We start from the raw sequence: 26,810 nt of genomic DNA, 5'->3' as shown, positions 1-26,810 counted from the left end.
CAGGCTGCGGATCATTAGTCCTGCAATCATTTTAGGGGCGTTTGGCGATGAGGAATGTCGTGTAATTTGACATCCACTTTCGCCTCAAATTCTTTAGGCATTGCTTCTGAAATCCGAGGGTTGCACAAGAGGAATACATCCGTGGCGATGTGCCAGATGAGTATAGCCTCTTGAAGCTCCGGATGATAGTTTTTTTTTTTTTTTGCGGGTCGGAGGATAGATTGGATCAGACTTTTATATAAGCAGATTTTGTTGTGTGTCGAAAGAAAAAAGAAGACATTGACCAGGTGTGAAAAATAAGCAGATTTTGTCGTGTGTCAAAAATAAAAGTGTTGAAGCCGCACCTTCACCAGCTCCCTCGCTGACTGGTACGTAGCCGCTCAAGGAGTCCCCGACTGGCCGCCTCGCTCCATCTGCGTCGCCATGATCACCAGGAAATCGTCCCCGAAAACAAGTTGTGAAAACCATGGCACACTGAGCAACCAATCAGACACAAACACATAAACATGAGGTGGTTAATAGATTCATCGTCACAGGGTCACAAGTCACAACACAATATACAGACACCGTTCTTCATCAGCAGAAGAGAGGGAAAGATACATGAATTGATGAATACAAAGTTACATTACCCGCAAAATAAATAAATAAAATAAAATACAAAGTTACAAACCAAGAGTACATACATTTCGGCCAGTCAGATGAAACAGGGTTTTCAAAGCCACGAGATGAAAAAAAAAACTGTGTGTGGTCTTTCACTATACATCAACATCCAGACATATCACTTGATAATAATGCACCAGATCAAGGATAGCAAGGAAATGACGACCAACACAGAGAATACATGAGTACAAGTACAAATTCAGAGATAGTGCAGCCACCAAACCAAATAAATTAAAACAGAGCATGAGTACACTAGAGGCTGAAGGAGAGTACAGATCAGCTACTGAGATGAAATGAAAGGCATCACAGCGGAGTTTATTGCGGAGGAAGAAACATGGCAGTTGGCAGCGGAGCAGACTTGAGATGATTTTTGACTACGCTGTTGTTTGTGTGTTCTGTGATGATCCACACGAGGGTCGTGAGCTCACCGCCACCGCTGAGCCGCTTGGCATGAGAATCCCTGCTGCACCGAATGGACGCAAACATGAGCAGACGCACCCAGGCATCCAGGATGAACTCCAACATGCCTTGTGTGCCCCCAGGAAGTTCCTTGGCCAAACGTGGAATCCAGTATGCAAGTTTTTGAACCGCAACGACTCCTTTGGTAAATTTGCATTTTTCCTCCTCGGGCGGCAGGCGTAGCAGCATCCGGGCAAGTTGAGTTCCTTCCAAGACAGTAGTCATACTCATCGTACCTGGGACCTTAGAATTATCCTCGCCTTGGTCTTGAGTTTCTTCCCAGACAGCAGAATTTGGGTTATCCAGCATCCATCTGGCAACCGCCTTGTCGTTTGTTCCACCATTAGTACTAGTGTGTTTGGCCTTCTTGCATATCAACTCCAGAGCATGGCGTGTTCTCTCGTGCAGGCTCCGAAGCGTAAGTCCTGGTAGCATTTCAGGGCGTTTGGCGACGAGGAACATCATGTAATCTGATATCTGCTTGATCGCCTCTTTATCTTTGGCCTGTTCTGTGGGGGTGGGGCTGCACAAGAGGAAGACGTCCGTGGCGATGTGCCAGACGAGGATAGCTTCTTGAAGCTCAGGTCGGAACTCCATATTTGCATCTAACGGAGTCGTCTGGTTGATGATGTCAGCAGCTTTCTCGTTGGTTTGGGGCGGGGCCCCTTCAGAATTGGCCCTCCATAGATTAACATTAACTTGCTCATAGGATTCAGACGGGGCTTGATTATACCTCCAGTGATCAGTCGAGTGCTCTGTAGCTTGCTCTTCAGTGGGTGAATTTGGTGGAACAAGTCTCAGAAGGAGACGGAGCTGACGTGGTGGCGTAAATGTCTCAGGGGCTGGGCATGGATTTGATGGCACAGCTCTACCCACAGGGGCCACACGAGGGGGTGGATTTTGTGGCCTAGGTATCACTGGGAAACGGACCGGAGCTGGTTGCTTAACTTGAGTGGGGTAGGATGGATTTGATGGCGCAGCTCTACCTTCATCAGGGGGTGGATTTGTTGGCGTAGCAGTAGCACTAATACCCATACGGTCCTGCCTGAGCTGCTCCACTGGATCACGGAATAAATTTTCCCATATGTTAGTGAACACCACCTCCTTGACATACTCTGGAATCTCAAGGCCCCTGGAATGGTCTTCCCATTCAAAGTCCCTCCAACTTGAGTGGCCTTCCCATTCAATCACCAGTCTAGGTATGCTGTGTAGGTTGTGCCTGTTTCCAGCAGTGCACTGCTTCAACAAGTTACACTGCCCGAAGCTGCCAGCCCGCCTTCTGTAGCTTCTGGGCTCCTTGGGACATGCACATGTCCACAACCACAAGGAGAGCCGGGAAAGACGCAGTGACAACCCACGGAGCTTCGCCCATCTCTCCTGGCACAAAAATTCATGCTTCAACCAATTGGGTGGCATACATTTCAAGTATGAATGTGCCCATGCTGATGCTAGTGCTCTCAACATCCATCTCAAGTCGAGGAGGAAGGTCGTACACAGCAATATGTAACTCACAATTTCATCTAATGGCTTCATGCCATTTTTGCACTGGAGAATAAACAGCAGCAGCGCAGCCGCGGTGAGGGGCGGTGAGGCCACACGGATGACATAGCCATGCCAGGTGTGGACTACGGATGCCTTGGTGTAGAGGATGTCATACATAAGGGAGAGTTCCATCTCCACCACCTTGCACATACTCCCCCATCTATCTTCAGCGAACATGTCCATGACGACAACACGATCCATGTTTACTGCATAATCACAGAAGGCTCCCTTGCAGATCTCGAACAGGTCGTGAGCAACCAGCAGGGCTTTCTCATCTTCCAGTTCTGACGGCTTCTCTTGATCTCTATAATCATCGAGGTTGAGCTTTTGCTTGTCGGATAACCCGATGTGCCGGATGTGCCCCATGTCGCTTCGCCATAGCGCTAGTATACTCTCCATATACTTCAAAATGCCGAGGGCTAACATGATGCCGGATGCCCAGCACAATAATCGCCCGGCGGTATGTTCATCAAGTATAAACCTGTACACAATAATGAAGGATCCCGCAGACTTAAGGAGGGCTAACAGACACAGGCGCAGCCAGAGCTTACTGTCCTCCATGGCGTAGGCGCTGATGTTGTCCGGGCGAGCGTGGTGCAGCAGGAGGAACGGCACCCAGAAGGCAATGCTCATCTTTTCATGCGGCTTCGTTTCGAGGTACAGGTTGCTGATGACATATGCCGGGCCCCAGTCGGTCAGCTGGTACGCCAACCATACCAACAGTCTCTTCCAAGCTCTCTTCCAACCTTTGTTTTCACGCCGCCGACTGTCGGAGAAGACGGCGAGGATAAGATACATGAATAGGCTGAGAAGTGGCACTATCCGGAATATGTAGTCACTCAACCACTTCACCAGATGTTCCATCCATGGTGCAGCCATTTTGCTACCTCCTGCAAGCACTGCAATCAAAATTAGTTTGTTGCACTGGTTTCACATATGCAAGCATGCATCTAGCATGTGCTGCATATCTGGGTGCTAGGGAGAGGTTAATAAGGAGCAAAAAACAGGATAAAATGCATGCGACATACCGGCATGCAGCAGCTAGGTACGCAGATTGATGCTTCCACCTTCTAGAGCAGGTTTAAGGCAAGAGTTGCTCCTGAGATAGTGTGAGTCTTGTCTCTACGATTGGCATATGGGCAGTTCCAAGTTGATCCACTAAGCTTGCCTGCGAAGAGTTACCTAACTAGGTTCGATGTGTTTTAGTATTTGATCAATTAAACAATAGCTATTGTGCATCAAGATTCGTTTGAAGTCCTAAGAAAACACAAGGTTGTCTTGCCGACCTGAATTAAAGATGCAGTGTTTGGCAGATCCAGTCTGCAAAATTTGTCCTGCTTACTGGATCAACAGTGTTCTTAATTCCATTTCCTAGTGTACATACCAACAGCCATAAACAAATACTAATGACTGAGCCAACCAAGAGCCACAGACGAAACCAGCACATGCTTGCACATGCACTGAAGCTACAACTCTTATCAAGGTAAAAATAAAAGAGAAAATTGCTTATTCTCTCGCAGATGTTGGTTTGCCGATCTGCATCAGTAAATGCGTTCTTTTTCATCCGAGGCAAATAAGCAAAAGATTGTACTAGACAGCTAATCGACATTGTTCTTAATCTCTACTCCTAATGAAGCAGTTGGTAGTCTCCGCCGGTCAATTTTCGTCCCACCACTTTCGTTCGGTTTTTTTTTCGTAGGTTAACCTTCGTAGATTTTTTTTCGTTCCGTCCACCAACTCCCCTCCGTTGGTTTTACGGTCGCGACAGAACCGGTGGACTTCCTCTGTCAATCCCTCGCTAGCCCTACCTCGTCTCCCGTCTTCAGTCGCAGCCGCCGCCACACCTGGCGACCCCTGCGCAGCACACCCACGTCGTCGAATAACCCCGCCGCCCATACCTGTCGTCCCCTGCGCCACCCATCCCTGCCTCGCCCCGCCCGCCGTCTCTCCTTCACGTCGGCGCGCGCTCGCCTCGCCTGCACCGGGCTACTTGTGATCTGGACCAAAAGGTAATCCCATTCATCTCCCCACCTTTCCTTCTTCTTTTTTCCGATCGAAGGGGCCACACGGCCCCCATTTTCATTATGAAAATGGAGTTGTTTACAAGGCATCAAACCACCATTTACATCACTGATCTAGAAGCCACATCATGATGCTCCAGCCTATCCAGCCTAATCATCACACCACTGATATATATCACCACATCAGGATGCTTCAAACTGCCCAAAACTAGCCATGGAAGGGCCTAGTACTACGCTAGCTACAAAGGTATCAGCAGACTAAATGACAATAACCAAATTAACATAAATGCTTTGAAGCCAGCAAGCATTTCCAGCGGCTAGCTTCACAAAATCCTTCTCACATGCGGCGCCAAACCATGCCCTCCTCTCAAGATATCACGAGTCACCCTCACGATACGCCTAGACACCCGATGAAGCATGCTTTGCACCCCTCTTTTCTGCAGATTTTTCCATGAGTCAAGTAGGGAACATACAAGAAAGATAATGTCAGTAGGATCTCTAGGCATAACACTTTGAAAACAGGATTTGTTCCTTGTTTTCCATATAGACCACAATAGAGCAGCACTACCCAATAAAACAACTACTCTATCTTTGCCAGTATAGCTAGACAACCAGTTCTGGCATAAGTCAAAAAAAGACATTGGAGCTCTCTGGCTCCCTAGAGCACATCCCACAATATTCCACAGGAACTTAGCTAAGGAACAAGAGAAAAATAAATGATTCACACTCTCTTCACAGTCACAAAATTCACAAAACTTAGCACATTTCCAGCCTTTTTTATTCAGATTGTCCTTGGTCAGAATCCTATTTTTGATTACTAACCAAGAGAATGCCTTAACTTTAAGAGGCATCTTCATCCTCCATAGTTTTTTAAAAGGGAAAACGACTTGTCTAGCTATAAGATAGTGATACCGAGATTTAACGAAAAAGCTACCGGAGTTTGTAAGTAGCCATTTAACTTTGCCAGGCTTATCCGACAAAATCACCTGACCACACATATCAAGTAACTTATTCCACATATCAAGAGTCTCCCCATGTAAACATCTTCTGAACCTAATGCAATTAAACTCCATGGTAAATACTTTCGCAACAGTAACATGTTTGCAAATAGTTAGATTATAAAGACGAGGAAAAATCAAACAAAGAGGTTTATCCTTTATCCACGCATCTTCCCAAAATCTAGTTTTACGACCATCCCCCACAATTCTCTGACAATAGCTATAGAAAATATTCTTAACTTCCATTAAGCCATTCCAGAAGTGGGAGTTGTTAGGAGATGATTCGCATTGAGTCAAAGTTTTCTTCTTCAGATACTTTGCTCTAATCAGCTCCTGCCAGATCCCTCCTCATTTTCAAGTCTCCAGAGCCACTTACAAAGAAGACTAACATTTTTAACATCTAGATTAGTAACCCCTAGTCCTCCCTGGTCCCTAGGTTGGCACACATCATTCCAGTTGACCAGGTGGTACTTCCGCACTCCCTCCCTTTCTTGCCAAACCAAACAAGCTCGGAAAAAATCAAAGCGTTTACCCACACCTTTAGGCAATCTAAAGAAGGAAAGCATGTGACTAGGAACACTACTCAAGCAAGTCTCAGTTAGAATAAGTCTCTCTCCCATAGGAAGCAAGCTCCCTTGGCAGGTAGCTGCTTTCTTCTCACATTTCTCCTCAGCAGGTTTCCAATCGCTATTACTAAGTTTCTTATAGTGTAGAGGCATACCCAGTAGCGAAAAGGAAAGGTTCCAATCGTGCAAGTAAAAATCCGAGCATATTCCTCCTGTCTTACTTTCGCCTCACCGAAGCAGTAAACTTCGCTTTTTAAAAAATTAATTTTTAGACCAGTCAAGTGCTCAAAGACACAAAGGATGATTTTAAGATCCTAGCTCCTTCCAAGTCGTCCTCAAAACAAAAAATCGTGTCGTCAGCATATTGTAAAACAGAAAGGCCACCTTCATAAATCTGAGGGGCTAGACCTTTTATAAACCCTTGCTCCTAAGCCCTTCCAACCAGGGTCACCAGGACATCAGCAGCTATATTAAACAGCAAGGGGGAGAAGGGATCCCCCTGCCTTAGACCTTTTCTAGTAGTAAAATAATTACCCAACATATCATTTAAAGTAATAGCGACTTTCCCATCAACAATGGCTGACTTGGTCCACTGAATAAACTTTTCAGGGAACCCTTTCATTTCTAACATAGAAAGCATAAAGTCCCAGTTAATTTTATCGTAAGCTTTCTCAAAATCAACTTTAAAAAGCACACCGGAGAACTTTGTTTCTATGAAGATAGTGCATGGTCTCATGCAACATTACTACATTATCCAACAAATAACACCCTTTAATGAACGCTGTTTGGATCTTAGACACTATCTTGTCCGCAACTAACATAGCTCTAGTCTTCAAAACCTTGGTAAAAATCTTAAAAGGAACATTAAGCATACAGATAGGTCTATACATCTAAATCTTATCAGCCCCCTGGCCTTTTGCAATCAATGTAACAACACCATAATTTAGCCTAGAGAGGTCCAATTTTCCATCAAAAAAATCATTAAACAGTTGAAGTAGATCGGAACAAATTAAATCCCAAAATACTTGGTAAAATTCAACGGGCATTCCATCGGGGCCAGCCGCTCGGTTGCGTTTCATAGAGAAGACAACAAGCTTGATCTCTTCCAAGGAGAATCTAGCAGTTAATATTTTCTTATCTTTAATATCTAAACAAGTAGGAACAGGAATACTAGGGAGATAGGTAAAAGGTCCACATGACCAAAAAGCTCTTTATAGAACTTGGTAGCATAGTCCAGTAGCTCTTTATCACCCTGGATAATAACCCCATCCTGCACAAAATGAAATATCTTGTTCTTTCTTTTCCTACCGCTCGCCTTAATCATAAAATATCTAGTGATGTTATTCCCTTCCCTGAGATCTCTCTCTTTAGAGCGCTGATACCATTTGATTTCCTCCTCTCTCAAAATCTTATTCAAACTACGCTGAAGGTCTTTCGTAAGTTCATAGTCAGCTACTGATAACCCAGTTAGCTCACATCTCCTATCAAGATCATCTAGTTGAGAACTTAGAGTGTTTCTATTTTTCCTATAAGCCCCCTCCACATTGAGATTCCAGCCTTTCATGCATCTTCTCAAATTCCTCATTTTCTGCATCCAAATGGCCAAATTATCCTTGCCATTCACATTAGAATGCCAAATTTTATTAACTACAGCAGCAAGATCATCTCTGGTAAACTAACATAATTCAAAATGAAAAGGTTTATTAGTTGTAACGGTTTTAAACCCGTTATGCATAAGCAAGGCTGCATGGTCAGAGACACCTCTAACCAGTGTCCTGATAGTAACTAGTGGAAATTTTAACTCCCAGGCAGGGCTAACTAAGATCCTATCCAACTTAACAAAAAGGGGATCAATCTGGTTATTCGACCAAGTAAAATTTCGCCCAGAAAGCTCAAGCTCCTTCAGGCCCCAATGCTCAATAATAGAATTGAAAAAAAGACCATTTAGGAAGCTTCTTGACCTTGTTCCTATCTTTGCTCCTCCTAATGATATTAAAATCACCGCCAACAACAAAAGGATGTGTTGGGGAACGTAGTAATTTCAAAAATTTCCTACGTACACGCAAGATCATGGTGATGGCATAGCAACGAGAGGGGAGAGTGTTGTCCACGTACCCTCTAAGACTGTAAGCGGAAGCGTTAGAACAATGCGGTTGATGTAGTCGTACGTCTTCATGGCCTGACCGATCAAGCACCGAAACTACGACACCTCCGAGTTCTAGCACATGTTCAGCTCGATGACGTCCCTCGAACTCCGATCCAGCCGAGTGTCGAGGGAGAGTTCCGTCAGCACGACGGCGTGGTGACGATCTTGATGTACTACCGACACAGGGCTTCGCCTAAGCACTGCTACGATATTATCGAGGTGGATTATGGTGGAGGGGGGCACCGCACACGGCTAAGAGATCCAAGGGATCAATTGTTGTTGTGTCTAGAGGTGCCCCCTGCCCCCGTATATAAAGGAGCAATGGGGGAGGGGGCGGCCGGCCTAGTAGGGGCGCGCCAAGGAGAGTCCTACTCCCACCGGGAGTAGGACTCCCTCCTTCCTTGTTGGAGTAGGAGAAGGGGAAAGAGGGGGAGAGGAGGAAGGAAAAGGGGGCCGCACCCCTTGTCCAATTCGGACCAGAGGGGGGCTGCGCGCCTCCTTCCTTTCGGCCTCTCTCCTCTATTCCCGTATGTTCCAATAAGGCCCATATACTCCCCGGCGAATTCCCGTAACTCTCCGGTACTCCGAAAAATACCCGAATCACTCGGAACCTTTCCGAACTTCGAATATAGTCGTCCAATATATCGATCTTTACGTCTCGACCATTTCGAGACTCCTCGTCATGTCCCCGATCTCATCCGGGACTCCGAACTCCTTCGGTACATCAAAACTCATAAACTCATAATATAACTGTCATCGAAACCTTAAGCGTGCGGACCCTACGGGTTCGAGAACAATGTAGACATGACTTAGAACTATTCTCGGTCAATAACCAATAGCGGAACCTGGATGCTCATATTGGCTCCCACATATTCTACGAAGATCTTTATCGGTCAAACCGCATAACAACATACGTTGTTCCCTTTGTCATCGGTATGTTACTTGCCCGAGATTCGATCATCGGTATCCAATACCTAGTTCAATCTCGTTACCGGCAAGTCTCTTTACTCGTTACGTAATGCATCATCCCGCAACTAACTCATTAGTCACATTGCTTGCAAGGCTTATAGTGATGTGCATTACCGAGAGGGCCCAGAGATACCTCTCCGACAATCGGAGTGACAAAACCTAATCTCGAAATACGCCAACCCAACCTGTACCTTTGGAGACACCTGTAGTACTCCTTTATAATCACCCAGTTACGTTGTGACGTTTGGTAGCACCCAAAGTGTTCCTCCGGTAAACGGGAGTTGCATAATCTCATAGTTACAGGAACATGTATAAGTCATGAAGAAAGCAATAGCAACATACTAAACGATCAAGTGCTAGGCTAACGGAATGGGTCATGTCAATCACATCATTCTCCTAATGATGTGATCCCGTTAATCAAATGACAACTCTTTTGTCCATGGCTAGGAAACTTAACAATCTTTGATTCAACGAGCTAGTCAAGTAGAGGCATACTAGTGACACTATGTTTGTCTATGTATTCACACATGTATTATGTTTCCGGTTAATACAATTCTAGCATGAATAATAAACATCTATCATGATATAAGGAAATAAATAATAACTTTATTATTGCCTCTAGGGCATATTTCCTTCAGGATCCCACTTGCACTAGAGTCAATAATCTAGTTCACATCGCCATGTGATTTAACAGTAATATTCACATCTGTATGTGATTAATACCCATAGTTCACATCATCATGTGATCGACACCCAAAGGGTTTACTAGAGTCAATAATCTAGTTCACATCGTTATGTGATTAACACCCAAAGAGTACTAAGGTATGATCATGTTTTGCTTGTGAGAGAAGCTTAATCAACGGGTCTGTCGCATTCAGAGCCGTATGTATTTTGCAAACATTCTATGTCTTCAATGCTCTGCATGGAGCTACTCTAGCTTAATTGCTCTCACTTTCAATATGTATCCTGATTGAGACTTAGAGTCATCTGGATCAGTGTAAAAGTTTGCACCGATGTAACTTTTTACAACAAACTCTTTTATCACCTCCATAATCGAGAAACATCTCCTTAGTCCTCACTAAGGATATTCTTGACCCATGTCCAGTGATCTACTTATTAGATCAAAATTGTATTCCTTTGCCAAACACAGAGCAAGGTATACAATAGGTCCGGTTCACATCATAGCATACTTTATAGAACCTATGACTGAGGCATAGGGAATGACTTTTCATTCTCTTTCTATTTTCTGCAATGGTCGGGTCTTGAGTCTTACTCAACTTCACACCTTGTAACACAGGCAAGAACTCCTTCTTTGACTGTTCCATTTTGAACTATTTTAAAAATTTATCAAGGTATGTACTCATTGAAAAATCTTATCAAGCGTCTTGATCTATCTATATAGATCTTGATTCTCAATGTGTAAGCAGCTTCACCGAGGTCTTGCTTTGAAAAACTCTTAATCAAGTATCCTTTCATGCTATCCAGAATTTCCATATCATTTCCAATTAACAATATGTCATCCACAGAGCTCCCACTCACTTTCTTGTAAATACAGGCTTCTTCAAAAGTCTGTATAAAACCATATGCTTTGATCAACTCATCAAAGCGTATATTCCAACTGCGAGATGCTTGCACCAATCCATAGATGGATCGCTGGAGCTTGCACAATTTGTTAGCACCTTTAGGATTGACAAAACCTTCTGGTTGCATCATATACAACTCTTCTTTAAGAAAACCATTAAGGAATGCAGTTTTGTTTATCCATTTGCCAGATTTCATAAAATGCGGCAATTGCTAACATGATTCAGACAGACTTAAGCATAGATATGAGTGAAAAACTCTCATCGTAGTCAACACCTTGAACTTGTCGAAAACCTTTTGCGACAATTCTAGCTTTGTAGATAGTAACACTATCAGCGTCCATCTTCCTCTTGAAGATCCATTTAATCTCAATGTCTCGCCGATCATTGGGCAAGTCAATCAAAGTCCATACTTTGTTTTCATACATGGATCTCATCTCAGATCTCATGGCCTCAAGCCATTTTGCGGAATCTGGGCTCATCATCGCTTCCTCATAGTTCGTAGGTTCATCATGGTCTAGTAACATGACTTCCAGAACAGGATTACTGTACCACTCTGGTGCGGATCTTACTCTGGAAGACCTACGAGGTTCTGTAGTAACTTAATCTGAAGTTACATGATCATCATCATTAACTTCCTCACTAATTGGTGTAGTAGTCACAGGAACAGATTTCTGTGATGAACTACTTTCCAATAAGGGAGCAAGTACAGTTACCTCATCAAGTTCTACTTTCCTCCCACTCACTTCTTTCGAGAGAAACTTCTTCTCTAGAAAAGATCCATTTTAGCAACGAATAACTTGCCTTCGGATCTGTGATAGAAGGTGTACCCAATAGTTACCTTTGGGTATTCTATGAAGACGCACTTCTCCGATTTGGGTTCGAGCTTATCAGGTTGAAACTTTTTTCACATAAGCATCGCAGCCCCAAACTTTAAGAAACGACAACTTGGGTTTCTTGCTAAACCACAGTTCATATGGTGTCGTCTCAACGGATTTAGATGGTGCCCTTTTAACGTGAATGCAGCTGTCTCTAATGCATAACCCCAAAACGATAATGGTAAATCAGTAAGAGACATCATAGATCGCACCATATCCAATAAAGTGCGATTACGATGTTCGGACACACCATAACGTTGTGGTGTTCCAGGTGGCGTGAGCTGTGAAACTATTCCACATTGTTTTAATTGAAGACCAAACTCGTAACTCAAATATTCGTCTCCGCGATCAGATCGCAGAAACTTTATTTTCTTGCTATGATGATTTTTCCACTTCACTCTGAAATTCTTTGAACCTTTCAACTATTTCAGACTTATGTTTCATCAAGTAGATATACCCATATCTGCTCAAATCATCTTGTGAAGGTCAGAAAATAACGATACTTGCCACGAGCATCAACACTCATTGGATCGCATACATCGGTATGTATTATTTCCAATAAGTCAGTAGCTTGTTCCATTGTTCCGGAGAACGGAGTTTTAGTCATCTTGCCCAAAAGGCACGGTTCGCAAGCATCAAATGATTCATAACCAAGTGATTCCGAAAATCCATCTTTATGGAGTTTCTTCATGCGCTTTACACCGATATGACCCAAACGGCAGTGCCACAAATAAGTTGCACTATCATTATTAACTTTGCATCTTTTGGCATCAATATTATGAATATGTGTATCACTATGACCGAGATCCAACAAATATTTTCATTGGGTGTATAACCATCGAAGGTCTTATTCATGTAAATAGAATAACAATTATTCTCTAACTTTAAATGAATAACCGTATCGCAATAAACACGATCAAATCATGTTCCAGCTCAACGCAAATGCCAAATGATATTTATTTAGGTTTAACACTAATCCCGAAAGTATAGGGAGTGTGCGATGATGATCATATCAATATTGGAACTACTTCCAACACTCATCGTCACTTCCCCTTCAACTAGTCTCTGTTTATTTTGTAACACCTGTTTCGAGTTACTAATCTTAGTAACCGAAAAAGTATCAAATACTCAGGGGCTACTATAAACACTAGTAAGGCACACATCAATAACCTGTATATCAAATATACCCTTGTTCACTTTGCCATCCTTCTTATCCACCAAATATTTGGAGTAGTTCCACTTCCAGTGACCATTTCCTTTGCAGTAGAAGCACACAGTTTCAGGCTTAGGTCCAGCTTTGGGCTTCTTCACGGGAGTGACAACTTGTTTGCCATTCTACTTGAAGTTTCCCTTTCTTTCCCTTTGCCCTTTTCTTGAAACTAGTGGTCTTGTCAATCATCAACACTTGATGCTCTTTCTTGATTTCTACCTTCGTCGATTTCAACATCACGAAGAGCTCGGGAATTGTTTTCGTCATCCCTTGCATACTATAGTTCATCACGAAGTTCTAGTAACTTAGTGATGGTGACTAGAGAATTCTGTCAATCACTATCTTATCTGGAAGATTAACTCCCACTTGATTCAAGTGATTGGAGTACCCAGACAATCTGAGCACATGCTTACTAGTTGAGCAATTCTCCTCCATCTTTTAGCTATAGAACTTGTTGGAGACTTCATATCTCTCAACTCGGGTATTTGCTTGAAATATTAACTTCAATTCCTGGAACATCTCATATGGTCCATGACGTTCAAAACATCTTTGAAGTCCCGATTCTAAGCCGTTAAGCATGGTGCACTAAACTATCAAGTAGTCATCATATTGAGCTAGCCAAACGTTCATAATGTCTGCGTCTGCTCCTGCAACAGGTCTGTCACCTAGCGGTGCATTAAGGACATAATTCTTATGTGCAGCAATGAGGATAAACCTCAGATCACGGATCCAATCTTCATCATTGCTACTAACATCTTTCAACACAATTTTCTCTAGGAACATATCAAAATAAACATATGAAAGCAACAACGCAAGCTATTGATCTACAACATAATTTGCAAAATACTACCAGGACTAAGTTCATGATAAATTTAAGTTCAGTTAATCATATTACTTAAGAACTCCCACTTAGATAGACATCCCTCTTATCCTCTAAGTGATTACATGATCCATATCAACTACACCATGTCCGATCGTCACGTGAGATGGAGTAGTTTCAACGGTGAACATCAATATGTTGATCATATCTACTATATGATTCACGCTCGACCTTTCGGTCTCCGTGTTCCGAAGCCATATCTGTATATGCTAGGCTCGTCAAGTTTAACCTAAGCATTCCGCATGTGCAACTATTTTGCACCCGTTGTATTTGAACGTAGAGCCTATCACACCCGATCATCACGTGGTGTCTCAGCACGAAGAACTTTCGCAACGGTGCATACTCAGGGAGAACACTTCTTGATAATTAGTGAGAGATCATCTTATAATGCTACCGTCAAACAAAACAGAATAAGATGTATAACAGATAAACATCATATGTAATCAAAATATGTGACATGATATGGCCATGATCATCTTGCGCCTTTGATCTCCATCTCCAAAGTACTGTCATGATCTCTATCGTCACCGGCATGACACCATGATCTTCATCATCTTGATCTATATCAATGTGTCGTCACATGGTCGTCTCGCCAACTATTGCTCTTGCAACTATTGCTATCGCATAGCGATAATGTAAAGCAATTATTTGGCACTTGCATCTTATGCAACAAAGAGACAACCATAGGGCTTCTGCCAGTTGCCGATAACTTCAACAAAACATGATCATCTCATACAATAAATATAGCATCACGTCTTGACCATATCACATCACAACATGCCCTGCAAAAACAAGTTAGACATCCTCTATTTTGTTGTTGCAAGTTTTACGTGGCTGCTATGGGCTTAGCAAGAACCGTTCTTACCTACGCATCAAAACCACAACGATAGTTTGCCAAGTTGGTGTTGTTTTAACCTTCGCAAGGACCGGGCGTAGCCACACTCGGTTCAACTAAAGTTAGAGAGACAGACACCCGCCAGCCACCTTTAAGCACAAGTGCTCGTAACAGTGAAATCAGTCTCGCATAAGCGTACGCGTAATGACGGTCCGGGCCGCTTCATCTCACAATACCGCCGAACCAAAGTATGACATGCTGGTAAGCAGTATGACTTGTATCGCCCACAACTCACTTGTGTTCTACTTGTGCATATAACATCAACGCATAAAACCTAGGCTCGGATGTCACTGTTGGGGAACGTAGTAATTTCAAAAATTTCCTACGTACACGCAAGATCATGGTGATGTCATAGCAACGAGAGGGGAGAGTGTTGTCCATGTACCCTCGTAGACCGTAAGCGGAAGCGTTAGAACAATGCGGTTGATGTAGTCGTACGTCTTCATGGCCTGACCGATCAAGCACTAAAACTACGGCACCTCCGAGTTCTAGCACACGTTCAGCTCGATGACGTTCCTCGAACTCCGATCCAGCCGAGTATCGAGGGAGAGTTCCGTCAGCACGACGGCGTGGTGACGATCTTGATGTACTACCGACGCAGGGCTTCGCCTAAGCACCGCTACGATATTATCGAGGTGGATTATGGTAGAGGGGGGCACCGCACACGGCTAAGAGATCCAAGGGATCAATTGTTGTTGTGTCTAGAGGTGCCCCCCTGCCCCCGTATATAAAGGAGCAAGGGGGGAGGGAGCGGCTGGCCTAGTAGGGGCGCGCCAAGGGGAGTTCTACTCCCACCGGGAGTAGGACTCCCTCCTTCCCTGTTGGAGTAGGAGAAGGGGAAAGAGGGGGAGAGGAGGAAGGAAAAGGGGGCCGCACCCCTTGTCCAATTCGGACCAGAGGGGGGCTGCGCGCCTCCTTCCTTTCGGCCTCTCTCCTCTATTCCCGTATGGCCCAATAAGGCCCATATACTCCCCGGCGAATTCTCGTAACTCTCCGGTACTCCGAAAAATACCCGAATCACTCGGAACCTTTCCGAACTCCGAATATAGTCGTCCAATATATCGATCTTTACATCTCGACCATTTCGAGACTCCTCGTCATGTCCCCGATCTCATCCGGGACTCCGAACTCCTTCGGTACATCAAAACTCATAAACTCATAATATAACTGTCATCGAAACCTTAAGCGTGTGGACCCTACCGGTTCGAGAACAATGTAGACATGACCTAGAACTATTCTCGGTCAATAACCAATAGCGGAACCTGGATGCTCATATTGGCTCCCACATATTCTACGAAGATCTTTATCGGTCAAACCGCATAACAACATACGTTGTTCCCTTTGTCATCGGTATGTTACTTGCCCGAGATTCGATCGTCGGTATCCAATACCTAGTTCAATCTCGTTACCGGCAAGTATCTTTACTCGTTACGTAATGCATCATCCCGCAACTAACTCATTAGTCACATTGCTTGCAAGGCTTATAGTGATGTGCATTACCGAGAGGGCCCAGAGATACCTCTCCGACAATCGGAGTGACAAAACCTAATCTCGAAATACGCCAACCCAACATGTACCTTTGGAGACACCTGTAGTACTCCTTTATAATCACCCAGTTACATTGTGACGTTTGGTAGCACCCAAAGTGTTCCTCCGGTAAACGGGAGTTGCATAATCTCATAGTTACAGGAACATGTATAAGTCATGAAGAAAGCAATAGCAACATACTAAACGATCAAGTGCTAGGCTAACGGAATGGGTCATGTCAATCACATTATTCTCCTAATGATGTGATCCCGTTAATCAAATGACAACTCTTTTGTCCATGGCTAGGAAACTTAACCATCTTTGATTCAACGAGCTAGTCAAGTAGAGGCATACTAGTGACACTATGTTTGTCTATGTATTCACACATGTATTATGTTTCCGGTTAATACAATTCTAGCATGAATAATAAACATCTATCATGATATAAGGAAATAAATAATAACTTTATTATTGCCTCTAGGGCATATTTCCTTCAGGATGATCATTACACCCAAGCATATGCACAAAATCAATCAAAAAATCTTCTTTGTCTCTGGAGTGAGCAGCTCCATAGACATTGGCCAGATTCCATGTGAAGCCCGTCCTCTTATCCATAAGAGTCATCCTAGTCAAGTATTTACTAGCTACACAAGTATCTACTTCAAATAAATCTTATCTAACCCACATAAGCAAGCCACCCGAAGCACCAATAGATGGCTGCCAAAGCCAAATAAAGGTGAAACGGCCGCTAAGCCCAGCCAGCCAGGGGTCAGGGAATGCACTCTTTTTTGTCTCTTGAATACAAACAAATTCTAGCTTATGCTCCGAGATAGTTTCTGCGAGAAATCTTCTCTTTTCAGGTTCCCCTAATCCTCTAGCATTCCAAAAAATACCAGCCATAAAAAAACTTTATATATAATCAGGTATCATTACCAACATTACAACGAACCTTTGGTTTAACACTGAATGCACCAGTGCAAACCTTTCTTTTAGGTTTAAACAGAGAAGATAACATCAATATTTCCTCTCTTAGATCCTCATCCTCTTCGGAATTAGAATCAGAATCAGAAGCTAAGTTCTTAATAGCATCAGGGTCAAAACTATCCAGTTTTGACTCAGTATCATTATCTTTTCTATCCTCTTTCCTTAATCTGGCAGTAAATAAATCACTTCTAGACTTTTCTAATTCCTTAATTATAGAAATAGATCGCTCTATTTCCTCAGGACTCCTACCTAAGCTAACACCAATAGAACTAGTAATATGGGAAATAAAGCTAGGTACAATATTTAAAACAGTAGGTACTGTGGTCTCACCTGGGATTATCTCGAGGTTTTTCTTTCTAGCCATCTCCGTAGCTTTATCCATAGTTTGTCCTGCATCTTTTTTCTTGTTCCTGTCCTCCTTCTTGCTGCCTTGTCGGAAGCAGCTTTGTCCTTAGCCTTTTGAACTCTAGCAGCAGCCTCGACGAGTTTCATTTTGGTAGCATCAACTCCCCCGCCAATATCAGGTAATGGGTTTTGTAACGCATTTTCAGACATAATCACACAAGGGTTCTCCCCCAGACCACCATCTTTCCCCACAGGTGCAGCAGTCAAATTCGGAAACACAGGCTTTTCATTCTCTTTATCAACATCATTCTATACTTCATCAGGATCACCACCAAGCATCTCTCTGTCAACTGCCTCATTGATCTCACCAATTTTTTGTGTACCAATGCCAAGTCGCCTCGCAAAGTCATCAGGGTCCTGTGTACAATCAAATTCATCTTCTTTCTGATAATCCACATCATTAGTAAAGTCCTCCAGCACAACTGAGTCTTTGGCGAATTCAGCATTAACTTGTTCCACTCCGGAGAGTAGCTTCTCATTTAACATTTTTTTCTCAAGCAGTTTTTTCCTAGTCTCTCTCTCAGCAATTAAGTTCATGTCAACTTCATACTGGCTAGAAATAACATCTTCCCTGTGTGTATCTTCATCATAAGCTGCACTTGTATCTACATGTAGTTGATTCCTCGGAGATTTACTGCATCCTGCATCATCTCCATTTGCCTTATCTCTAGGTCTTTTTTCAGCAACACTAACATTCGCGACAATGTTTCTGGGATTACTCACTAAAATTCCCCCTTCCATTGGACCTCCTTCTTCCACAATATCTTCTAAATCGAAGTAAATGTCATAAATGTAGCTACCCTCATTAAGAGACACACTTGATGGTATTTTTCTTGGGTCCATAACCCCTATTTTTGCTCTAAGAACCTCACATTGCCTGTACAATTCCATATCGATCTCAAGGACCTCACCAATCAGTGACCCAACCTCACAAAACCCTTGGTAGTGTTGCAAGGTTTCTGGCACTCCGCTAATTGTCACACAGCATACATATAACTTGTACGATGCCATCGAGGAATTTGTTCATCTGCTTATCTTTATACTGACTCTGCTACCAATCAACCCAAAGAAGCCATAGGTTTTCATTTCATCAATTTTTTGTATTGAAGGGAACTTCACCGGAAATTTGTTTTTTAGATACGGTTTAGCCTGCCACTCCCATCCCCATTGAAACATCATGCTCAAAGAGTTAACCAGTTGCTGTGCAGTGAGCATCCCATCTTTAACAGTGACAACAGCAATCGCCTCCTTAGTTTTATCCGACTCCTGCTTCTTTCCAGTACGAGCAGAGAACATCTGAAGCCCATCAGCTCCCATACCAATCAATCCAGCTACCGCCTTAGGTTGCGTCAACAGTGAGCATTTCCGAGATAGATGAGAACCTTTCCTTCTTCTCGTCGATCAAGTCCTTGTTCTCTGTCAATCAGGTGCTCATTCTCATATTTCACACGTACATGGCCGCCGGAAGGGTGGAAGAATCGACTATGTTAAGACTTCCCTGTTATTTTTTCCAATACAACGTATTATTTTGTCACCACTAAGCTTCTTCATTTCTCCATAATTTCTCTAAGCCCACAGACTACATGTACAGACGTGATTCTTTTTTGAACTGCAGCTAACACTTCATGTTGAAGAGAACTTTGGTTTTCGTGGTTTCCTCTTCATAAAGCCAGCAGCAAGTTGGAAAGGGAGGCTAATTCTGCAGCCACATGTCTCTTTTGCAGCACGAGAAGCAACAACGGTGAAAGGAGGAGGAAGATGACGGGCGGTGATGGAAGCTGCAGGCGATGAGCTAGCAGCGAGGGACACACATGACACCAAGCAGACCTTCAGGATAGAGACACATTTATCAGGATTGTCTTCGTGTTGCGGGTGATGGATAATGAGGGATCGGACCTCGGCTTGATGCTCTTCAAGATTGTCGTTTTATTTGGGAGCCTGCCCTTCTATCGCCACCAGGTGCCAATGGGAATCCCACTGAAAAAAATATTTCAAGTATATTAATTTGTGTTCTGCTCCTGTTAATTTCTCTTGTGAAATTGCTATCAGGTATTTGTGGTTGCTTTTATAAAGGAAGATATCAACCCAAGATATCATGGTATGAATCAGCACATGAATTAAAAAGCAAGAAGTTGCTCCTTCCATTTTCGTTTCCTCTTCTGGTAATATATTCAGGTGGGGAAGCTCTCCCCCCCCGGTGACCGTTCAAAAAAAAAGTTTAACTGACTCTGTTTTATTAGCATCTGTTGTTCACTGCTGGAATTTGCACATGTAATCTTCGGTACTACTGTTTCTTGATTCTATAGACTGGTTCATATTAGCACTTGTACTAAATGAAAAGTGTTCATGCTCTGATATGGATCTCATGTTCTGAATTTAGGTGAAAACTTTTCTTTCTTAAATTTTGTCATTATTACTGGAACTGAAATTTCGCTCTGTTTTCATGACCTCTAGCTGCACAGGTAAACCATGCCGCCACCGCTAGGGAGCTCTTGGTTGCACTGCAAGCTGCAGGCCTTGTCAACTTGCTCGTGTCACTTAAGCGCCATAACCTCGCCCCGCTCAAGATGGATAGTTTTCTGCAGATCCGCCTCGCCCACTTCTTCCTATCCTGCTACATTTGGATAATGACACTAAGTTCTAGCAAAAGCTGCAACTTAACATAATGTCACTCAATGATGTATGTGGCGTTTATAGCAGGGCGAAGACGGTGGGAAGTTTGTGGCACGCGTTGGAGGAGATTCCTGTGTTGTTCTGTATGTGCTAGGCATGGCATGGAGTGAAGTGGAACAGTTCGGCACAATTTGTTTCAAGTAGCGAGGATGCCCGGAAGGCCACTCATCGACGGCGGGTGACCTCCGCGTCAATCTGCTGGAGCCCCTTCTTCTTCGACTCCGCCAACCGTGCAGCCACGCTGTCGATCTCCTCCACTTTGTGGTTGATTTGCTACTAATCTTTCTGCACTAACTATGGACCAAATTGGTTGTAACAGGGCGGATAGTGATAATTTGAACAATGTGAAGGTCGATAGGTGGTTGCACAGGCACGCATTTGCCACGGTGTCTCCCGCGGAAATCTCAGGTTCAAGCCCATCAAAACTGCAAAAATTTGGTAAGATCGTCTCCTGGTTCCTGCTTGCTAGCTTACTATGGCCACATTTTAGAGTTGTCTCAGCCCATAGGAAATTTACATACTAATTATATGGCGAAGGTTGACGAAAATGATTTGACTTGAGCAAACTCTTTTATTTACTCCCGTCTAATTTACCATCAGTATCGGATGTTGTTCCTATCACCAGTGCTAGCCATAAAGTCGAATGCATATGTTGGTGAGCTCTGTATGCCAAAACCCCATAAGATAGTAGAAGCTATTTTGTACTAGTAGCAGCTATTTTGTACTCGTAGCAGGCAAGTTGTTTTTAACTTTATGTAAAAGCAAAATGTGATATTTCTAAAAAGTAAAGTCATGTAGGCACATGGAGCGCTACTTTTTGGTCATTTTTCTACTCAACTGTAGAGTTTTATTGCAGTATCATATTTTTTCATATCTCAGTAAAGTGCATGTTTTTTATATTAATAGTAAAGTGCATGTCAGTACCATCTAAAGGAAAATTTTCAAGAAAATTGTAATCATTTTCATACAAACTATAATGGTTTACTTGTCCTTTTGGTTTTTGCATGGTGTCCATTCCAGAACCTCTATGGAATAATGAATGTTGTTGAATTCCTACTGTTTCGTTATGATTTTGAAGCTTTTATTGTTGGGTTCGTTTAGGTTAATAGTATGATAGAGATGAAACTTTTTGCGGAGATACATTTTTTATATACACCTTTACTTGATTCCTAATCCATGTGGAAATGTCATTAGCATACATGATACTTTACGCATACATTTTTTATATACAACTTTACTTGATTCCTAATCCACGTGGAAATGTCATTAGCATACATGATACTTTATGCATACCATACACTGATCTATCACAACAATTGATTAGTTTCTAAATTTTAATCTTCTTTTGGTTCAGGTTACAGAATTACATGAGGATGTAGGATGGAGCCGTCCTTAGAAGAATTGTCTAAAGAACAGAAAAGCAGTAACACCATGTCTTCTTCAAGTCCAAATCAGCATTGCAATGCGCTGACTATCCGCCCATGTTCCTTATTGGAACCTTTGATAATTAGGAGAAGTCTTTTAAATATGTGTCTATGTGTTGTAGTGAATTTGTACAATGCAAGTCACCATAAGTCGATGTGTAGCACAATAAAACAAAAGAAGTTTAACTAAGGGGATCATGTTAACGTTCAAAAAGAATCCAGCGACGAGGGCCCCAAGGCAATGTGTTTGAAGGGGCCAAAAATCCACCAAATATTAAGTGTATGTAATCAGAAGGAAAAAATTAAAAGGCCGGTAGCTGAAAGAAAAAAAATTTGGTTATGAGTTGAGATTTTTTTATTATACTTACTCAAATATTGTGCAAAAGACAACATTTTTAATATTGTGCGAGAATAACTAAGCGCATAAAGTAGATCTTAATTCGTAACAGATTATTTGTTGGATCATCATTCTTTATGTATAAATCATCAAATTATTTTTTTGATTATTTCTATACATGTGAAATTTGACATGCATTATATTTATATATATAACTCTAGCAAAATATTTTTAAAGCCCGTGGCAACGCACGGGCATTATACTAGTTCCACTAGCATATGGGTAGTTCTAAGTTCATGCACTAATAGTTTGCCTGCAGAGAGCTTCCTAACCAGGTTCGGTGTGTTTTAGTATTTGATCCGTTAAGTAGCTATTATGCATAAAGATTCGTCTGAAATCCTAAGAAAACACAATAAGGTTTTCTTTGGCTGGGGTTGTTGCCGATCTGAATTAAGGATGGAGTGTTTGGCAGATCCAGTCTGCAAAATTTATCTTACTTACTAGGACAGCTGACCAATATTGTTCTTAACTCCACTTCCTACTGTACACACTAGCAGCCATGAAGTGCATCAGTAGCAACGACCACAGGCGCAACACAGGATAGAGTGCAGCCCGCTAATTACGGATCGCCCCGGCACCGTCCCCCGCTTGGGCGGCTCGGGCGGAGCTGCCATACGAAGCCGCGGGGTCAGGATTCCCCTGATTCCTCCCTCCGTCACCGTTGGAAGAAGTTGCCGAGCGAAGCCTGGCCGGCCGACGGCGGTGGCGGAGGTCTCCTCCTCCCTGCATCAGGTCTGGATGGGGCGGGGCATCCACCCGCGCGGTTGATGCATCCCCTGATCCGGTTTGCGGCGGAGCGACGGCCTGCCTCCAGCGGCGCCGCGAGGCGACAACGTGGTGCGGGGCGGTTGCGGCCGGCGGCGGCCAGGTAGGCGGCGGCGGACGGCGATAGGTCCAGCAGCCGTGGCTTGGGCACCCGATCTGGCACCTGATCTAATATATACTAGGGGTTGGGGCGCCACCGGGTGGCGCCTCTTGAGAGGAATCTAGGCGGTGCCAGGTTGAAAGCGCCCATTCCACTTGCTTTCACGACAAATTTCAGAAGAGCTAAATAAATGACGCTTAAATACAAAGAGATTAGGGCATCTGAAACACAAAACACTAGAAGGCATGAGGTAGAACCAGAAAGACAGAGAGAGCTCACACATACTCATCATCTAATGAATCGGTATATGTTGCAAGTTTCTACAGTGGTAAGATTTCAACATTCAACCAGAAAGGCAGAGAGAGCTCTCACATACTCATTATCTAATGAATCAGTATATGTTGCAAGTTTCTGAAGTGGTAAGAATTCAACATTCAATTGTGACATGAAGTGCTACACCAAAACAATAATAGCAAAATGACGGAAAGTTTAAAGGGTATTCAAGTTGAATGCTCAAATTAAAATCACCATGAAATGTGAGGAAAATGCCACCCGGTTCTATGTGGATTATGTGACATGTCTTGCAAGTAACCAATCCATTCAATAAGCCAGAAATTTTGTAGACATCAAGTGGAGTCAAAAAAATGCTTTCAATGGTAACCGTCGGACGAGACAGTCGTCAGCATGTCTCTTAAGAACAGAGAAACAACCACTGGTGCTTATATCTGAGGTTGCTAGTGTCCCGCGGAAGGAATGTATGATGACTTTCTTGAGTTCTTATGGTTTAGGACCCAAGCTTGTGAGCTCACTTTACTAATTAAGGGGATTCAAACGGGAAAATTAATGAATGTACATGTAAACAAAAACATGGAACATTACTAACAAAGAAGACTGGTACATGCACTAGTAGAAAAAGGGCCTTTAGTCCTGGTTCTGGAACCGGGATTAAAAGGTTATTATTAAAGCCTCCCCCTTTAGTCACGGTTCTTACACGAACCGGGACTAAGGCCCTCCACGTGGCCGCTGCCTGGAGGTCCACCTTTAGTCCCGGTTGGTAAGACCAACCGGTACTAAAGGAAATTTTATGATTTTTTTATTTTCAAATTTCTGAATTATTTTAACCTCTAATCTCTAATCACCCCTCATCACTGCTCAATTTAACCTCTAATCTCTAATCACCCATCATCATTCCGAATCATCTAACTTCCCGGACGGTCACCCATCCTCTCACTACTCCAGCCTGAGCACGCTTTACTTCCTGGTTCTATTCTCCCTCGTTTCCAAGTCCGCCCTTGTTGTTTTCCTCACAATAGTAAGATGTCAATCCTATAAACCCTCAGGAATTTAGCTTGAGCATGAAGTCACACATTTCACTGTTTGAGTTTGCAACTATTGTTCTAAAAAAATATTATTTAGTAACACTAATATTTCTTGAACAAGTACTTTGACCATAGTTTGACCACAGTTTGACCAAAATTCAAAAAATTGAAATAATTATTTAGTAACACTAATATTCTTGAATAATTGTTTAGTAACACTAATACTTCTTGAATAAGTAGTTTGACCATAGTTTAACCAGATTTAAAAAAAAATCAAAAAAACTAAAATTTGAGCATAACTTTTTTTCCTTTTAGAATTTGAGGATTCTAAAAATTTGCAAACAGGCCATAGGCTGTCAAAATCGGATGCGGATTTTCGTGCTGAACATTTTTGTTTTTACATTTTCCCTACACTTTTTGCAAAACATATCCAAATTTAAGTTTTAAAATTTTCCTAACTAGTACATGTAGTAACATAACTACATCTAGAAGGATTTTAATTTTTGAAGTTTTTATCATTTTCTTTTGCTTTTTACAAAACTGAAAAGGCGATCCACAGGGGGGGTGGAGTTTGAACATGGGACCTTTAGTACCGGTTCGTGTCACGAACCGGTACTAATGCCTCAAACCCCATTAATACTAGTTGGTGGCTCGAACCGGGACAAAATGTCTAACCTTTAGTACCGGTTGGTGCCACGAACCGGTACTAATGGGCATCGCACCCTTTAGTCCCGGTTCGTGGCACTAACCGGGACTAAAGGTCCCATTTGAACCAAGACCAATGCCTGTATGGTGCCCTGGCCGCTCGAACCGGGACTAATGCTCACATTAGTCCCGGTTTGTAATGCAACCGGGATTAATGCTCTTTTCTGGCCGAACGAAAGCCCTGTTTTCTACTAGTGATGAAAAAGAACTAAATATGACCACCGGGCCATCTCGTAGAACATCTGACACAGCTTGTGACAATAATCAGGTTAACTCAAATAATCAGGTGAACCTGCAAAACTTAAAGGTACATGCATTCAAATATTATTGAGAGAAAACACATACGAATATGTAAGTGCTAAGTATTAAAAGGCTTACATTGTCGATATCACATATTCTAGTTCCTTTTGTCAAATGGTGACATATCAAGAATCCCATACTCCAAATGTCCATCGTACTGATATTATATGTGAAGTAATGTACACAGGAAAGGACAAGGCTTTGTTACAAGGTATCTACCATTATGTTTCAGAAGAGTGTCATGTTGTAGCCCTCATTTTGAAGCTTTGCCTCAACGGTCTCAGACAATAAAGAAGGGTATTATGACTATTATGAGCAAGTCCTCTAGAATATCAACCACTATTGTGGGAACCGATGTGTAGATAATGAAACAGAAAGCAGTACTCTAATCTATCAGCACAAGAGTTACAGAATATATAGCGTGCCTAAATCAATGCATTAAGAACTTAAATAGACCAGCGTACATTACAAGAGGTCCAAAAAGGCCAAAAGGGAGTGCGGGATGATGCTTCCGTATATTCATACGTTTGGATAGTCAAATTGTAGGTGACAAGTAACAAAGGTAACACATATATACGTAGCTTACATCATATGAGAAACACACAGAGGAGACTGTTTCAAGTTCAGATTTTTTCTTTTTGCACAAATGAAATTATCAACTTATGATCATGGAGCACACATTAAATGCAATTTTCTTCATTTAGTGACGATAACTTCATTAAAATATATAGAAGTGGTATATATATTGTCTGTGTATTGACCCAGAGAGAAAAAATTGTGCACTTCTTTACCTTGGCCCGCCCAAAAATTTCTATGTAGCTCCGCCACTCGATAGGTGTATATGATTACATAAGAAAAATTACACATAATTAGTTCATAACCATGCCAATTTTCTTGCAAGTAGTTTTCCAGAAACAATAACTTATCTCCTTCCCTTGTCCCTTCATTGTCAACACCTCATAAGTGACATCGAAATCATGTGAAATAGAAAATATGGTTCAAATGATAATAACTACTATCGTTGTTGTTGTAAACAACTTGCCATTTTGTAACAGAAGCATTTTGTTTTCCAGGTTTCCTTGGCGGTGAGAGACGCAAAGGAAGTTTGAGCTGTTGAGGTGAAGTTGATGATTTAGAGGGTCTGTTCAATGTTGTATATTTGTCGATGTAATCTGGCTAGTGAGGCCATGTGAACTGTTGTTGGATGTGTTCTTGGGCACATTTTAAAGGCCTTTACTCCGTGAAATAATGAAATGTAAATTTATTAAATGGCCAAATTATTGGCCTGTTCAATGGAAATTAGTTTTGACTACTTGATTGTTAATGTGTAGTGGTTCGTATTGTAGCTGGTTCGATGAGTATCATGGGCTTTATTAAAAAAAAGCACTAAACATCCACAATAAAAAT

At 42.5% G+C, this 26,810-nt stretch overlaps 1 protein-coding gene across 1 annotated transcript; it reads right to left on the bottom strand.

Annotated features, from left to right (window-relative positions):
- Positions 1-975: 975 nt before the first annotated feature.
- On the bottom strand, positions 976-3,540 carry LOC123081750 (uncharacterized). The gene has a single exon (XM_044504287.1). The coding sequence runs from the start codon at positions 3,538-3,540 to the stop codon at positions 976-978; it is 2,565 nt and encodes an 854-aa protein (XP_044360222.1).
- Between the last annotated feature and the right edge of the window lie 23,270 nt (positions 3,541-26,810).

This window comes from Triticum aestivum, chromosome 1B, assembly GCF_018294505.1.
Source record: "Triticum aestivum cultivar Chinese Spring chromosome 1B, IWGSC CS RefSeq v2.1, whole genome shotgun sequence".
Taxonomy (NCBI): Eukaryota; Viridiplantae; Streptophyta; class Magnoliopsida; order Poales; family Poaceae; genus Triticum; species Triticum aestivum.
This window is presented reverse-complemented; position numbering and strand designations above follow the sequence as displayed.

Coding starts and splice junctions, on each gene's coding strand:
- LOC123081750 (XM_044504287.1), bottom strand. CDS start 3,540: ATGGCTGCACCATGGATGGAACATCTGGTGAAGTGGTTGAGTGACTAC.